Source organism: Sorex araneus, chromosome 1, assembly GCF_027595985.1.
Source record: "Sorex araneus isolate mSorAra2 chromosome 1, mSorAra2.pri, whole genome shotgun sequence".
Classification (NCBI taxonomy): domain Eukaryota; kingdom Metazoa; phylum Chordata; class Mammalia; order Eulipotyphla; family Soricidae; genus Sorex; species Sorex araneus.
Window position 1 is genome coordinate 287,597,937 of NC_073302.1, and position 16,908 is coordinate 287,614,844.

The 16,908-nt window shown below is 51.3% G+C and overlaps 1 protein-coding gene across 1 annotated transcript; it reads right to left on the minus strand.

The window, feature by feature from the left end:
- Positions 1–499: 499 nt before the first annotated feature.
- On the minus strand, positions 500–4,145 carry SOX21 (SRY-box transcription factor 21). Its single transcript, XM_055124794.1, has one exon. The coding sequence runs from the start codon at positions 3,096–3,098 to the stop codon at positions 2,268–2,270; it is 831 nt and encodes a 276-aa protein (XP_054980769.1). The 5' UTR covers positions 3,099–4,145; the 3' UTR covers positions 500–2,267.
- Between the last annotated feature and the right edge of the window lie 12,763 nt (positions 4,146–16,908).

Sequence of the window (16,908 nt, forward strand, 5' to 3'; positions counted from 1 at the left end):
CAAAAGTTGGACACTGTCTTGAGCAGTGATTATCCTCCCCTCCCACATACCCTAAGATGTAAATAAGGAATATGCCAAAGATACGTTAACAAATTACACTGATTTAAGTGGTTGGGCTCTCCTACTAACAAGATAAAGTGGTCAGACAACTTTGCCCTCTTAAAATGTTAACTGGGAGCTGGTGAAATGCTTTGAAGGGCTGGATGTTTTCAATGGGCACTGTTCAACTGGTTCATGAATGCCTTCGCGCCCCCCCACCCCAAGATAATACAACTACTTTTTTTTTTTATCTTCTTTCCTATTCACGATTAAAAATGTGATAAATCAGGTTTTTGGCTCTGAATAACAATGGCTTGATTTAGATTTCCTAGTAAATCTATTCAAAACTGAAACAAAGGCCGCCTTTGGAGTATCCCTTACACTTCACCTGGACCAGGCACGTAAGGGCAATTCAGATAAAAATCTTGTTAGGAACTCAACAAGAAATAGAGGATTTTCTCTTTTCCCTGGTTCAGGCTTTATTTAAACTCTTTGTTCAAAAAAAATGAACAGAGTGATAGTCGGATTCTAATTTACAGATATAGTTTAGACGTCTAATATTAAATTAGAGGATCACACAAGAAAACCATTTACACAGAAAGGTTAAAACCAATACTTAAACTTTTTAAAAACTTTATATTACATAAAGTCAAAGTGAAACTAAATACATGTTAGCCAACTTCATTCACAAACATTAGTCAAAATATATATATACATTTAAAAAGAAACCAAATATAATCAAAGAAGGTTCTGGTCTCTAAAATGTGTTTTATCATCATTTGCAAATGAATTGCAAGTGATCTAAAAAATAAGCTAATTGGGGCGGGAACTCCAAAACACATTTAAACCGTTCAAGTTGGTGGAGAAATGCTAGCTGAAAATGAGAGACATCTGTCAAAACAATTCCGTGGGTCTATTTTTCAGTTTTGCTAAATAAATATATAATTAGCACTCAGACAAAAAAAGTCTGATTTAATCTTAGATAAAATTGCGTTCCTAAACTAGTCCCGCAATTTTTAAGAACTTTGACATGTGCTCAAAATGCTTTCGAGAGTCTAAAACCGACTCAAATTTAGGACAACGCAAGTAACACATTTCCAAAGACTCAAATGTTTTCACGGACATGTACACATTTACAGTCTTAAGGTGAACTCAGCCATAAGGGGAAAAACAAGAGCGGCGCCTTCTCCCTTCTATGTAAACTGCGTCAAAGATCCAAGCGTGTGGACTCAAGGAGACTTCTAATTGGGGGGTGGGGGTGGGGGGAGTTGTTCTGTTTTGTTTTTTAAGGGAGAAAACCCAACTGACAACATTTTATCTCGCTCCTATTTCTTGTTTGTGTTCTTTCTGCTGCAGAGAAAGAGCGCTTGCTCTGGTTTGCATATGGCATGAAAAACAAAAGAAAGCGCAGACATCATCCTATACAAAAGGCCAGATTCGAGGCGGTCACTGGTCAAGAATGGATCCGGTCTGGGGGGTTCTGCCTGGGAGAACGGAGATCCGCAAAGTTCAGACAGTACAAGCAGAGAGGGCGAAGCGGCTCGCAACCGTCGCGCTCGGGGAAACGCGACCCAGATCAACTTTTCCCTGGTGCCAGCCTTGTAAAACCGAACGTTTGAACAGAGTATGTATGCCACGCGGCCCTGGTTCAGGGGGTTGGGGGAGGAAAAAAACCACCCACTAAAAATAAAAGCATCAAGGAGAGATGGAAACACAAAACAAAACAAAACAAAACATAAACAAAAACGGCGCCGGCCAAGCAAACCCCCACAAAAACAAAAGTTGCACCAAACAAAACTGAAAATAAAAATAATAAAAACAGCCCCCCCTCAAAAAAAAAAACCCCAACGGGTCCCAAAATGACGGCTCCACCTCGGTGGGCCCAAACGTAACAGGTTCCCGAAGTGCAAAGCCCACGCCCACGGCGGCGGGATGCAAAGGCGCGGCTGGAAGTTTGGCGGGGAAGTGCGGGGCGCGGGGGGGTGGGGGAGCTCGCGGGAGTTCCCCGCGCGGACCCCACGCGCCTCCCCGGCGCTCCCGGCCACTCGCGCCCGGACCGTGGGCACCTCCCGCCTCGGCCTGGCACCTATACAACGCTCTGTACATGCACCCTCCCCGGGGTCTCCCACCCACCCACCCGACCCCCCGGCCCGGGGCGGCCGCGGCGCTCGTCCCTATACATCTGTACACGCGCGCGCCCCGGTCCCGCGCCGGGCGGCCCCGCGGGGTCATAGCGCGGCGGCGTAGGCCGCGGGGTAGGGGTCCAGCTGCGGCTTGCCCATGCCCGGCAGCAGGATGTAGGCGAGCGGCGGCTGCAGCCCGGGGCTGGGCCAGGCGCTGCAGTTGCACGGGATCATGTAGCCCGGGTTGCCCGGGCTGGGGTGCGAGTGCGTGTGCCCCCCGGCGGCCGCCGCCGCCGCTGCAGCCGCCGCCGCCGCGCCGTGGAAGGCGCCCGCGCCCGCGCCCGGGTAGCCCAGCGACGACGCGTACGGCAGGCCGGACGACGACGACGAGATCTCTGCCATCTTGGAGCCCAGGTCGAGCAGCGAGTAGGGGCTGCCGGCCGCGGCGGCGGCGGCGGCGGCGGCGGCGGCGGCCGCCGACTGCGGGAAGAAGACGCGCGCGGCGGCGGCGGCGGCGGCGGCGGCCGCCTTCTCGGGGTTGGCGAGCAGCGACTCGGGCACCAGGCCGCCGGCCGCGCCCGCGTGCAGCCCCGCGCCCGCCTTGAGCGCCGGGTGCTCGGCGTCCGCCACGCCGCCCAGGCCGTAGGGCACCGGGAAGGCGAACTTGTCCTTCTTGAGCAGCGTCTTGGGCTTGCGGCGCGGCCGGTACTTGTAGTCGGGGTGCTCCTTCATGTGCATGGCGCGCAGCCGCTTGGCCTCGTCGATGAACGGCCGCTTCTCCGACTCGGTGAGCAGCTTCCACTCGGCGCCCAGGCGCTTGCTGATCTCCGAGTTGTGCATCTTGGGGTTCTCCTGGGCCATCTTGCGCCGCTGCGCCCGCGACCACACCATGAAGGCGTTCATGGGCCGCTTGACGTGGTCCACCGGCTTGGACATGCTCTCGCCGGGCCGCGGCTGCCGCCCGCCGCCCGGGCCCTCGGCGTCGGCCCGGAGGAGATCAATGTTGGCTGGCCCCGGCGTCGCTCCCGCCTCCCGGGAGCAGGGGGCCGGCCCAGCAGCCCAGGGTCACGCCGCGCCCCCAGCGGCCCGGGGTCTCTCCCGCCGAACTCTCGGGATCAGAAACAAAAACCACGCCGAGATTCCTCTCCGGAGGGGGGTGTGTGTGTGGCGGGGGTTGGGGAGACGCTCGCTTCTTCTCGAAGGTGCCTCCCAACACCGCGCTGGCAGCCGCTTGGCCTCTGCTGGCTTGGGGATGGGGTGGGGGGGAGGTGGAGTTCTTGCTCCCGGAGGGTCTTTGCGTGCAGACTGTCCCGCAGGTCGCTCGCCCCCCACGCCCGGCGCTCGGGTCTCTCTCTCTCTCTCTCTCAATCGCGGGGTGGCCCGCAAAGTTGCGGCGCGGTGACGCCCCCAAGTTGAGTGGCGGCGCCGGGAGCCGCGTGCTGCCAAGTGCCAAAGGGGATTCTCGGCGGCTGGAGTGTTTGGGTGCTCCGCGGTGACTTTCTCATTTGACAGTAGCAGATGCGGGTGGGGGGGGGGGAAGGAGGAGGAGGAGGAGGGGGAGTGGGGGGAGGCGGAGGAGGGTCCGGGCGCGCCGCGAGCACTCGGGGCGCAGCAAAGGCTATAGTCACAAATACAGCAGCACCAACCGATCCTCCAGGCTCGGGGTGCAGGGCGAGGCTGGCGACCCCCCAACAACGGGCTGATTTTTGTTTTTTGTTTTTTTGGAGGTGGGGGTCCGGTCCGCTCCCCCCAGCACCTGCGTCGTCCCGGTCTTCCTCCTCGGGCGAAGAGAGCGCTGGGGTGGGGGCCGCGGGCCTCAGAGGCGGTGCAGCCGGCTGGCCGAGGCGCCGCGTCTCGCCGTGGCCCGCGCCATGCGGGCCGCCCTGGCTCCGAGCCCCTCCGAGGCGCGCCGGCCCGCCGGGGGCTCCGGGAGCGCCGACTTGCAGGCCCGGCCCGGCCGGGGCCGCGTCCGCGTCCGCGTCCTCCGCGTCCCGCGCGCGCTCCTGGCGGCCGCCGCCCGCCGCCGGCAAGTCAACTTCGCGCAAGTTTGCTGCGCCGGCTCCGCCGCCCCCTGCGCCGGGCGCGCGGGCCGGGGAGCGGGCGGCGGCCGCCGGGGCCGGCCGGAGAGGGTCGTGGGGGTGGGGGGCGCGGGGTGGGGGTGGGGAGGAAGCTAAGGGGCACGCGCCATCACCTCTCTTCTTCGCAGGTCCGCGCCGGGCCGCTGTCCCCCCACACCAGTCCTGCGGCGCCCGGGGCCCCTCCTCGGGCCGGGCCGGGCCTGCGCGGCCGCCGGGGCGCCCAGTGCTCGGCTCAGGTGAGCGCAGCTACCTGCGTGCGCGCGCGCCCGGCCCGGGGCTGGCTGTGCGTGTCCGGCCGCCGCCGAGGGTGTGTATATCTGGGGGCCCGCCGAGGAGGTGGAGCCCCGGGCTCGGCGCAGGAGGAGGGACCGGCGCAGCCTCCTCCCGCTCCCACACCCCCGGGACCGCGGATTCAACAGGATCGCCCGCCCCCTCCCCCCCCACCCCTTCTTCTCCTCCCCCCCTCCTCCTCCCCCTCCTCCTCCTCCCCCTCCTCCTCCTCCTCCTCCTCCTCCTCTCCTCCTCCTCTTCCTCCTCCTCCTCCCACCTCTTCTCGCCGGCGAGCAGGTCGAGGCGAGCGGAGAGCCTGCGCGCCGCACGGCCGGGGCCGCCCCCGGTAGCCTCGCCACCTTCCCCGGCCGGCGGGCGACTCGGGGGATCCCGGGCCCGGAGCAAGGAGGCGCGGAGTCGGCGGAGAGCTCGGGAGCGCTGGAGGAAGAGGGTGAAGCCCGGCCAAGGCGGGTGGGGGTGGGGAGCGCGCCCCGGAGGAGGCTTGAAGACTTTTTTTTTTTTATTCCCCCCGGCCCCCCTACAGGACTTGAGCATCTTTTTTTTTTTTTTCTTTCTGGGAGCTGCAGAGGGTCCTTGCAGCAGAGGCTTCCCGCGTTTTCAAAGGGCGCCGTCGATGCACCCCGTCGGAGGTAGTGGAGCGAAAAGCACTCCAGGAGCCACTGAGTTACAGGGGCTTGGCACCCTTAGGGAAAGGAGCAGCCCAGCACCCTTGGCTGACGCCGGAGCTCCGGGAAATTTGGGAGTGGGGTGGGGTGGGGGGTTTGGGATTCTCTTTGGTCATCAGAGCCGACTTTTTTTTTTCCTGCCGAGTTCTTGAAGGGACGATGCGCTTAGAGCCTTTGACTTCTACGCGTAGGACAGGACGCGCGTGTTTCAAAGTCGGTGAGAAGTAACCACACATTTCTCTACAGGCCAAAGAGAAAGAATTAAACATCCCTGTCTCTCGGTACTGGGATATTTTTATGCGGCGTAGCCAAATTTCCTTTAGAAAAAGCAATCCCCCCCCCCCATCCCTCCCCTGTTTGTAATTGGCGTGATGGAAAATTCGCACTGCGGGATTTTGTTTGCATTTCCCTCCCTCTCACTCTTGATAGGCTGCAACACACCAAGCTCTGGTGCAGGTTTGCATAGTAAGTTGGCCTGCCCGGCAGGGCGAATGCGCCTTCTTACTGGGCCGGTTCGCAGTTGGACAAGCCGCGCGGTTTGTGCCGGTAGGAAGTTCTGTACGGGTTGAGAACTCTGTCTTCACTGCGACTTACACTCACCTCCGCGTGTGCAGGCACATACACGCACACACGCGCACACACACACACAGCACCAGTTGCAATGATCGCCTTCAATAAAAACGGTTTCAGGCCCTCAGATGTATTTAAACATTTTATCACTCATTTTTATCTCAGACTTGCTCTGATGTTAGTTGCTCTGATGACAGAAACAGAAACTGCGTTAGAGCTATTGGAGTGTGTATATTATTTTTGAAGTTGTCACATATACAGATGTGTGCTTTGTACCAGCTGTGATCTTGAATCACTAAAATAATTGCACTTATTTCTCTAAAGCCATTTTCCTTTATATTATGTTTGCCTTATGTATATATGTATATGTGTGTGTGTCTCATAAAGGTACCCTGTCATTTATAGACTCTGGGTTAGGCAGTACTAAAATACTGGCAGGTGTAATTACACAGACTAGAATATTAAATACACTGTTTTGTGATAACAAACTACAAAATTATCATCCCCGAGCTTTTACCTTACTCCTGTGATAGGATTGAGAAAAGAATTATTGTATGCTTTCATATAAATAATAAATGTGTAGGGATAAAAGATGTGAAAAACTGTGATTTACAAGCATTGTGTGTAAAGATGAATCTAACCAAAAAATATTGAGGCGATATTTGATGTTGGTGAGAGAAAAGACTGTTTTCTTCATTTAGGATATAGAATAGGTTGCAGTAAATGATTGCTCTAGAAAGACTTGTTTGGATGGCTGATTAAAATGTGTCTTTTCTGTATTCAATATCTTATTCAAATAAAATGCATCGGCTACCTGGGATAGTTTTACAAATTGTACCACATTGCCTATTTAGGGATATAGAATGACCCAATCTGGAAGTTTCTAAAGTCAAAGAATGTTGAACTGTAGAAAACAAAAGTGCTTCCCAAATTGTTTTTTTCCATCAGGCGGGTGGGGTGGTGTTGGTATGTTGGTTTATTTATCAAATAAAACATCACACCTTTGAACATTGGAGAGACTTGCTTTTCAATTTCAAGTTTCGGGCATCACCATTCTTGGCCTCTCGAGAAGAGGCCTCTGGCCAAGGCTGGGTAGCACAGGTGCCAGCAGCCTGGCGCTGCATGCTGGTGCCCGGCCTGCCCTCCGCGGACTGAATCTGAAGAAGCTTTTTATCCCCCAAGTCAAGTCCTCTTCCCATCCGTTTTTCTTGCTGTCCAGGTCTGAGTTCCTTGTAACTTCCTCTGCTGTTGGGTTTGATTGGCTCCAGGGCTGTGTTTTTGCACTTGGGTTATTTTGCCCTGAAGATGGAGGAGATGACGCTAGGGGAGAAAGGGCAGTGAAGTGGTGGGGGCTTGGCTGCGTGGGCCTGGCTCTTCGTACTCCATAGCAGTGTATGTGGCCCGTGGGGACTCTGTGTTGGCCCTGTGGCCACAGGGATCCCAAGATCATGGCCACATCTACTCAGAAATGAGACACAGATGATCTGTCAGAAGAAGTTTGGCTCAAAAGGGGGTGGATCCTGGCAAAGGAGAAAAAAAAAAAGAAAGCAAGGAAAAGTGTGTGTGTCAGTTCAGCCTGCTCCCTACCCTGACTTTCTCCTTGGTAAAACGTGCTGTGCTGTTTGTGTTTTGGTTGCTTTTCCTCTCCTCTTCTAAAACTTTCACTAGGAGGCAGCAATGAGGTGGTTGGAGCTAAGATTCTTGGGCAAGTCCAACCTGACTTCCTCTGCCATGACAAAATGGAGATGCCGGGGGGGGGGGGGCAGGGGGGACCCTGAAAGAGAGTGAGGAAAATCGTTTCCCACCCTTCTCTTGTGTCCACTCTCTCCCGGACTCATGTCTGGGGAACTCACTGTCCCTAGGCACTGAGTTCCCTGGACAGTTTACTGTCTTCTAGAACCGGGAAATGAGAAACCACAGCAAAGACACATCACCCACTGGGTGCCCTCAAACAGCGGAGAGCAAGCGGAGGCCTGTCTCTGGAGAATGGGGGGCTCTGGGCTTCAGTGTGCAGACCGGCCTGGAGAGGTCACCCAGCCTATCTGTGCTGTGGAGAAGGGGCAGGGTGTGACCACGCCTGACCGCTCCCCCTGCCCTCCCCCGCCCCATCAGAGGGACCAGTCTCAACTGGAGACATCAGAACGGCGCTGTGTCCAGCTGGGCACCTGCCAGTGGGCATTTCATCATAACAGAGATTTCTGTTTCTCTGTTCTCCAAACCACCGCCAGGCTCGGAAACAAGGACTGAAGACAGATCAGTGAGCAGAACCTTTCCTCATTCTGGAAGGCTCCACTGCCTGGGGCTGGCAGAGGGCAGGAGGGGGAGGATGAGAAACAGACCTTGCAACCTCCCCCCAGCACCCATTAAACATCATTAAAGGTGTGTGTAGGGGGAAGACAATACAAAGCATCTTGACTTCAGATGCCAAAGCCTGGAAGGGTTTTTCTGGGATTGGAAGGGCATTGAGAAGAAGCTGCTAGGGAACCACCCAGGAGATGAATGGGGAAGAGTTGGATGGTGTGAAAATCCCCCCTGCCCAAAGTTTGTGTAGGTGGGTTCCTAGGAAGGCCTGGGTTTTGGAAGCGGAGTGGGGGTTATTTGGAAACTTTGTCACCACCTCTGCCCCAGCTGATTGTGTGGAAGAACAGACCTGGAGAGGAATGCTCCCGGGGACTCCATGCTTCTGACATGACAGAAGTCCCACCCACCGCGAGACCTTTCTGAGAGCTTCTAGACCTTTCCTTCCTATCTTCTTTTCCCTCCACCAGGGATCTCAGACCCCCGTGGCGGACAGGAGTCTTCCAGTAAAGAATCACAAACAAGGGGACTGTACCCATCACATCCACACATGTTCATCTCAACACGTGGTGGCACCAAAATTTTATATATATATATATATATATATATTATTCTTTTATAGAATCACCATGTGGAAAGTTGCAAAGCTTTCAGGTTTAAGTCTCAGTTATACAATGCTCAAACACCCATCCCTTCACCAGTGCACATATTGGTGGCACCAAAATTTGAACTCATGACCTCACGTGTATTTTAAGCCATGTCTAGCTAGGTCTGGACCCTAGAGCTTTCCTTTCGGACCGCAGATCTGTGTTAGAGTCCATTAACTGGGCTGTTTGATTAGTGGACTGTTATCATTTGTTGTGTTCTTTTTTCAGTTTGTTTTTGTGTCACATATGATTGAATTACGTGCAAGGCAAGTCCAGTGCCCTACCCACTGTTGTTCTGGCCCCGTCATTTATTGTGTTCTGAAGAGACCACACAGTTGGAATGGGGGGCGATGGCTCAAAGGACAGCAGTGCATGTTCGCATCCCGGAGCCCTGAGTTTGTCCCCGGCACCACCAGAGCAGCGCCCAAACACCCTGCGAAGGGTGGCTCTAAGCCAACACCAAGTCCCCGTAAGACCTCTGCTATATTGTGTTCCCATGCGTTCTCTCTTATTTTAGGAAACTGGTTTGAGATGAGCGCTACCACTCCCGATTTGCAAAGGGCAGAAACAAGCCTCAGCACTTTTGAGTGTTTTGCCTGAAGTCACACAACCAACCCCCAGGGAAGGAGATTTGGAATAAAATCATGTTCTGAACACACACTTCCCCCGCCTCTGCAGGGAAGGCTCAGATTCACCGTTGCTCACTTTCTCCACATGTTTGAGACTCCCCCAAGTCTCTATGCCTCCAGGGGCAATATCCGCCCCCCCCCAGGTGATTCAGGGCCCCAATACCATCCTTTGCCCAGAGGTGTTCTCTCCAAGTCCTGAGCTGGCTTCTCTGTCCCCCAGCCCTAGGGCCCCCCCAAGGGTCATCCACACACAGCTTGGGCCACTATTCCTCACCCTCCCCAGCCTGCCCAAGCAAACACGGAACAATGCCTTCTCTGAATGAACCCAATCTCTCCCCTTTCTCTGATAGCCCAGACTGCTAAAAGAAATTTCATAACAATGCTATCTAATCTCACTCTTTATTCCCCCCTCCACCCCGCCCTGGTTGTCTGTCCCACCCTCTTGCTCTGCGTCTAGTTCTACCTTACTTGTATAAATTCCAAGTGCACAAAGGTTTAAGTCACCATCCCTCACTCACGATACGCCCTTAACCGTTGCTACAGCAAGTGGCACAATTGTTTACTGATTTAATAGTGCAACTCCGTCACTGGAAGTTATACCTGCAGGTAAATCTGGCTAACCAAATGGTCTCTCCTGTAAGATACCTATAGTAAAAGCACAAAACACAGCTTTTTTTTTAAAAAAAAATAACTTTTATCAATGACTTCATAAATCACGGTTCTTTAATTAAAAAACATTTTTTTTTGAAAAAAGAAAGGAGAGACGCGACTTCTCCAACCCAACGTTACTCTTTTCATTCCCTTATTATTATCATATTTTGGAGTTATGGGGCTTCTCATATCTATATACCCTTAATAATATTTTTACTTTTTTTTTACTGACTTCCTACTTTATTATTATATCACTATTATTATTTTAAAATGTTAACTGATTAAATACTTTTCTATAACCATTTTATCAAGGTACTGAGATTTACAATATTGTTAATAATACTTTTCATGTGTTTATCATTCCGTATCACACCCATCACTAATGAGTCGCCCACTAGCATTTCATGGACCCGTCCCACCATCCTTTCCCCCTCCCCCTGTAATCTCAGTTCTCTTGGCAAAATCTTTAGTTCTGATGCCCTTGACCATTTCTTGTTTCCTTACTATGGTGTTTTTTTTTTTTTTAGTCCCACATATGGGAGAGACTTGTTATTCAATTATGGAAATGGTGACACCTCTATATATCGAGATGAAAAGAGCTAATCTGGAATTCCACACAATTTTAAATCAATAAGTTGATCAACTAAAATGTTTTTCTAAAAATGGTATCTTTCTCTTTGTAGAGGTATATCAATTAAAAACATTATGAATAATTCTATACTGGTGCATTTTAAAATTTACACAAAATAGGAAAGTCCTACAAGTATAAAATTTAGAGAAGGGAATTAAAAAAAAACTAAGGGGAAAAGGAATCTGAACAGGCCTATAGAAGTGCATTTTATCCTAAGAGAATATTGACTTTATGTTAGAACATATCATATTATAGATACTGCTTTGGTATCTGTATTAATAAGTAAATAAGTAAAAGATTATGACAAAATCTTGGATGCAGAAACAAACAAACAAAAACCCCAGCTGATTAGACATAGAACGTTCAATATAAATGAAATGTACGAAATCCCTTAGCAAAGTAGGAGCAAACAGTTCTTTCTTTTTCTTTTGTTTTTTTTTTTTATGGTGTGGGGGGAGGCACACCTGGCTATGCTCAGGGGTTACTCCTGGCTCTTTGCTTAGGGGTTACTCCTGGTGGTGCTCAGGGGAACCCCTGGGGTGCTGGGGAATCAAACCCAGGCTGGTCACATTCAAGGCAAGAGCCCTCCCTGCTGTACTGTCTCTCCCACCCGCAAGAAATCTTTCTTAGTTCTTTCTTTCTTTTTCTTTTTCTTTTTTTTTTTTTTTTGCTTTTTGGGTCACACCCGTCAATGCACAGAGGTTACTCTTGGCTCATGCGCTCAGGAATCACCCCTGTTGGTGCTCAGGGGACCATATGGGATGCTGGGAATCCGACCTGGGTTGGCTGCGTGCAAGGCAAACGCCCTACCCGCTGTGCTATTGCTCCAGCCCCCTTTCTTAGTCCTTTCTTAATCGAGTCCAGGGCACCCTGGTGCCGCAGCAAAATGCAACCTCAGGCACACAGGCAGAGAGAGGTGGGCACTACCGCTGAAGACAGGTGTGCAATGTGGCCAGCAGTGCGACCCCCGATGAGCAATCATGGACTGCATCCGGGTCAACGGCCGGCTGCACATAGGAGGGAGGCCCCTCTGTACAACCCGGGCCTCTGGCGGGCTTGTATCATCACACTCTATGGTATGTGCACAATGGTTCGACACCATTTGAGGACACATTTCTCAGAATGCAGCCTCATCACTAAGCAGTTCCTAACCGTGTGGAAACTGTCTTGCTTCATTCCAGTCCGGAAGCCTTTCCACCGTGTACTGTTCTCCTCACACTATTCAGAACATGGTTGAACAGACATCATGCCGGTGGGCTTCCCGGCTGATATGTAATCTGCTGGGCAGGGGTGGGGTGTGGGAGGGAGGGAGGGAAGGAGGGAGGGAGGGAGGGGGGCTGTGTTATTTCCCAAGTCTGGGGCTTTGAGTGCTCTAGTTTAACCTGGCTCTGATTGTTTTTGCAATGCCTGAAAAGAGGGTGATGCTTGCTTGGTCCAGCCTCAGGTGCTGGGTGTGTTAAGGACCGGCCGCGCCCCAGTCATGCCGAAGTGAGGACATTGGCCTTACCTGATAGCATGATGGTTCCATTCTCTCGAGGCTGAGTAAACGACCTCAGGAACCAGCCACCAGCCCGATCTTGCGAATTTTAGATGTAGTAAGAGGGCCCACAGATGAAATCCACAAGTGACTTAGAAGTGGTGGCTGGCCGTGGTCTGTGTTCCGAGTCACTCCAGCTGCCTGAAAATTGACAGGCGACCTCGGTGGACTTATCACCCCCTTGTATTTGCAAAGCCACATTGTATTTCAGCGCTTTGTCTGCGCACTCCGGAGTTCCTATACACAAACTTCCTACTTGACGTGTCCTTTTGTTCACTATCGGTCTCCAATTTCACATTCCAGCCAGTTGTCAGGAGTGGCTGGCCACAACCATCAGACCTGCAGAGCCTCTTTTCAGTCTCCTTCAAACAGTCTTTGACGCCTCTCCACGCGCATTGTCCCTGGCGATCCCTTCTCTGGCCGGCCAACGCAGCCCCGCATGGGATCAAATATGTCTTTGTTTATTTACTTGCGGGTAAAGGGAGCTGTCATTGTGTCTCAGAGCGGGCTTGGTGCGTAGGACCCAGGAGAGGGAGTGAAGAGGCTGGTGACCGCTGGAGAAGAAAGTCGTGCCTGCCTGATCCATGCGGTCATTTGGGGTTGCTTCCTCTCGCCAAGGATTTCCAAGAGACCGAGATTCTGTGAATCCTTGCCATGCGTGTAGCTGCCTCCAGACCAACGGTGACTTCGGTGCCACTGTGTCTCTGCCACAACTCTGAGCTCAGGTGCTCCTTCCGTAACTTTCAAACATCCGAAGGCAGAAACCATAGCTTAACTCTGCTGGCTCTCTCGGCATCTAACAAGCCAGCACACAGTGCGTTGTTGGAGGAGTAAATTTCGTCTCCCATCCCTCATCTAGCCTCTTCCTCGGAGTCTCCGTGTGCATGGCAAAGGAGCAAGGCGAGCCCGCGGATTTAACGGTGTGGTCCAGATAGAAAATGATGAAGCGCATCTTTAATTAATAGTGCAGTGAATCATGATGAACTCTTGAATCGTGCTGGAAATGAGACAACTTAAATAATGTTCCCGTTCCTCTAGGAAAACTCCCAAGCACTTATCTCCTATCATCAGGATATTGCAAACGTAAGCTCCCCACCACCTCCAAAGAATAGGGTCATTCTTGCAGTCCTTCATCTGAAAATTGTTGCCAAGAGCAAAGCTGTCACACAAGTAACCACTTTCATTCATTCATTTGAAAGGCATATATTTTTTTTTGGGGGGGGCACACCTGGTGGTACTCTAGGCCCTGTGGTTGATCATAGCAGTTCTTCTTCTTGGTTTTTTTTTTTTTTGAGTCACAATGAGATATACAGTTACAAAGCTGTTTATGACTGGGTTTCAGGGATACAATGTTCTAACACCTATCCCCCCACCAGTGTACATTCACCAACACCAGTGTCCCCAGTTTCCCTCCCACCGTCCCACCATCCCCAGCCTATCTCTATGGCAGGCACTTTCTCTCTCTGTCTCTCTCTCTGTCTCCGTGTGTCTCTGTCTGTCTGTCTCTCCTCTCTCTCTCTCTCTCTCTCTCTCTCTCTCTCTCTCTCTCTCTCACACACACACACACACACACACTCTCTCTCTCTCTCTCTGTCTCCGTCTCTGTCTCTGTCTCTGTGTGTCTCTGTCTGTCTGTCTCTCTTTCTCTCTCTCGGGCAATATGGTTTGTAACACAGGCACTGAGAGGTTATCATATTTCTTCCTTTAGCTACTTTCAGCAGCAGTTCTTATCTAGGGTGATCATTTCCAACGATCATTGCCACAGTGGTTCCTTCTTTGGTCTAACTTCCTTCTACCCTAGCACCTAAAGCAGGCTTGCAATCGTGGTTCAACCCTCCTGGACCGTGGCAGTGATGAGGGGCCCATGAGGATGCAGGGGTGGGACCTGAGCCCCCCATGTGCAAAATATACATTCTGCCCTTTTCAGCTGTCTCTCCAGCTCCAACAACTTAAAAATTTCTACTACAGGGGTAGGTGCGGTAGTACAGTGGGTAGGACATTTGCCTTGCATGCAGCCAACCCGGGTTCAGCCCTATGGCATCCCATGCGGTCCCCTGAGCACTGCCAGCAGTAATTCCTGAGTGCAGAGCCAGGACAAACCCCTGAGCATTGCTGGGTGTGCCCCCCCTCCCAAAAGACTCTACTAATGATGATTGTTTCACACCTTTGGTTTTAAAATTTGTTTTGTCATAAAATAACAATTCAATATAGTTTAATGAAATCACATATACTTTTATAGTTTTGTAAAATGAACAAAATACTTAAAGAACTGGTGGTGGTACATTTTCACAGCATACCTAGTAAGAATTCTTACTTTCGTTTCTGCTTCTGGTGCTTTTGCCTGTGAATTATGCAGGGTTTTGTTTGTTTGCTTATTTTTGTTTGGGGGGGGCACACTTGTGGGTGCTCAGGACTTACCCCTGGTTCTGTGTTTAGGGATCACTCTTGGTGGTGCTCAGGGGACTCTATGTGGTACCCGAGATGGAACCTGGGTCAACCGTGTACAAGACAAGTAGTGCCCTATCCACTGTCCTAGAGCTCCGGCCCCATATGATGGTGATTTATTCTGGCAGCCAGGACAGGCTGATATACCTCTAAAGCAGTTAATTTTTTTTTGGGGTTTTTTTGGGTCATACCCGGCGATGCACAGGGGTTACTCCTGGCTCATGCACTCAGGAATTACTCCTGGCAGTGCTCGGGGGACCATATGGGATGCTGGGATTCGAACCCGGGTCGGCCTAAAGCAGTTAATATTTAACATCAATCATTATTCTTATATTACCCCCACACACACACTCCCAGCCCCCCAATGCCAGTAACTCTGTCTCCCAACAACAGTTTCACTCTACTTTATGTCCCCAAATAAAGTCATTCATTCTGGGGGCAGAGAGTGTCTTACATCATCCTCAAACTATTCTGGCCCCATTGACAAGTACAGAATACTTAGTGTCCTATGCTGAGATCAGGCAATCGTTTTTATTTTGATTTATTAGACAAACAGAGGCCTGGGAATATGGGCTGGGACCAAAATGCTGGGATTGGGAGCTAAAGTTCCTGACAGACCTTGACCTGGGTCCATCCCCACAGCACTTTGGGGGACGGTCAGGGAGATGGGTGTGTGTGGGAAGAGGAGGCCCCAGGAGCCTGCTGTGAGCACCAGGCTACTTTCCAAGAGCGAAAAAATGATGCCTGAAACTCAGAGAAGGGAACACCAAGTAAAATGTGGTCAGAGGCCATGCAGGGGAAGGGTGATGCGTGCCGAATGTAGACTAGAGACTGAACACAATGGACACTCAACACCTTTATTGCAAACCACAACACCTAATCAGAGAGAGAGAACAAAAACGGAATACCCTGCCATAGTGGCAGTGTGGGGTGAGGGGAGACGGGACTGGGGAGGGTGGGAGGGACGCTGTGTTTACTGGTGGTAGAGAATGGGCACTGGTGAAGGGATGGGTTCTTGAACTTTGTATGGGGGAAACATGAACACAAAAATGTATAAATCTGTAACTGTACCCTCACAGTGATTCACTAATTAAAAATAAATAAATTATTTAAAAAAATGATGCCTGAAAGGGGGTAAAGACTGGGGATATTGGTGGTGGGGAATGTGCACTGGTGGAGGGATGGGTGTATGATCACTGTGTGATTGTAACCCAAACATGAAAGCTTGTAACATCTCATGGTCATTCAATAAAATTAAAAAAAAAAGACACCTGCATGGGTCAACATGCAGGCTGGAGATGAAATGTGTGAATCATGAATGTCATGTCACCACAGACATCTCATGGACTGCTTTCGGCAACCTGTGCTCAGTGGCTACAGACTTTATGATGGAGTCAAGGCTGAGATGGATTCTTTGTTATTCCAGTAATAAGATGGGAATGTCCAATAATCCACCCTATGAATCTGAGCTTTGCCTTGCTTGCTTAGTGATGCCATAGCCACTTGTCATTCTGGGACTAGGGGTTTTTGTTTTATTTTGGTTTGGTTTGGTTGGCTTATTTTGGGTCACATCTGGCGATGCTCAGGGGCTACTCCTGGTTATGCACTCAGGAATTACTCCTGGCAGTGCTTAGGGGACCATAGGAGATGCCCTCGATTGAACCCAGATGACCACGTGCAAGGCGAATTTTCTCCTCACCGCACTATTGCTCCAGCCCCTGAGACTAGGTTTTAAGGAGCTTTGCAGCTGCTATATAGGGTCCCTGGCCTGCTGAGTGGGAACCCCAACTCCTGCCGGAGAACCTTCTAGAGCAGGCTCTGAGAAAGAGGAGCAGGGCCTCAAGTCTTTTACCTCCCCTGACCCCAAGGCATCAGATGCTATCTGGGATCCCCCAGAGCAGAGCAGTGTCCTGCCTCGTGGAGCACAAGAATCACCTGGCTGAGCCCCACCCAAGTCTGTGACCCACAAAACTGTGAGGTGCGTGTCATAAAACGCTTGCGTTAAGCGGCCAACTTTTAGAGTAGCTTGTTAGGCAACAATAGAAAACTGGAATAGCTTCCATCTGGACATCACAGCCAGAATCAGAGTAATTAATGAAACAAACCAACCTAGTGCTCTACAAATGGGATTCTTTCATTCCCAGAATAACACAGAGAAGCCAGATTTAATATATCCAGTGGGGGAGGAAGGCACGCCGGTTGTCAACCCTTTGGGGAAGGTTTTCTCTTGGCATAGAGAAAACAGGCTCAGCTGCTAAAGAAACTCTAGTCAGTACCCTCCCCTCCCCCACCAGGAAGGGTGAA

Excerpts from the sequence above, each read along its gene's own strand:
- SOX21 (XM_055124794.1), bottom strand. The coding sequence starts at position 3,098 with ATGTCCAAGCCGGTGGACCACGTCAAGCGGCCCATGAACGCCTTCATG.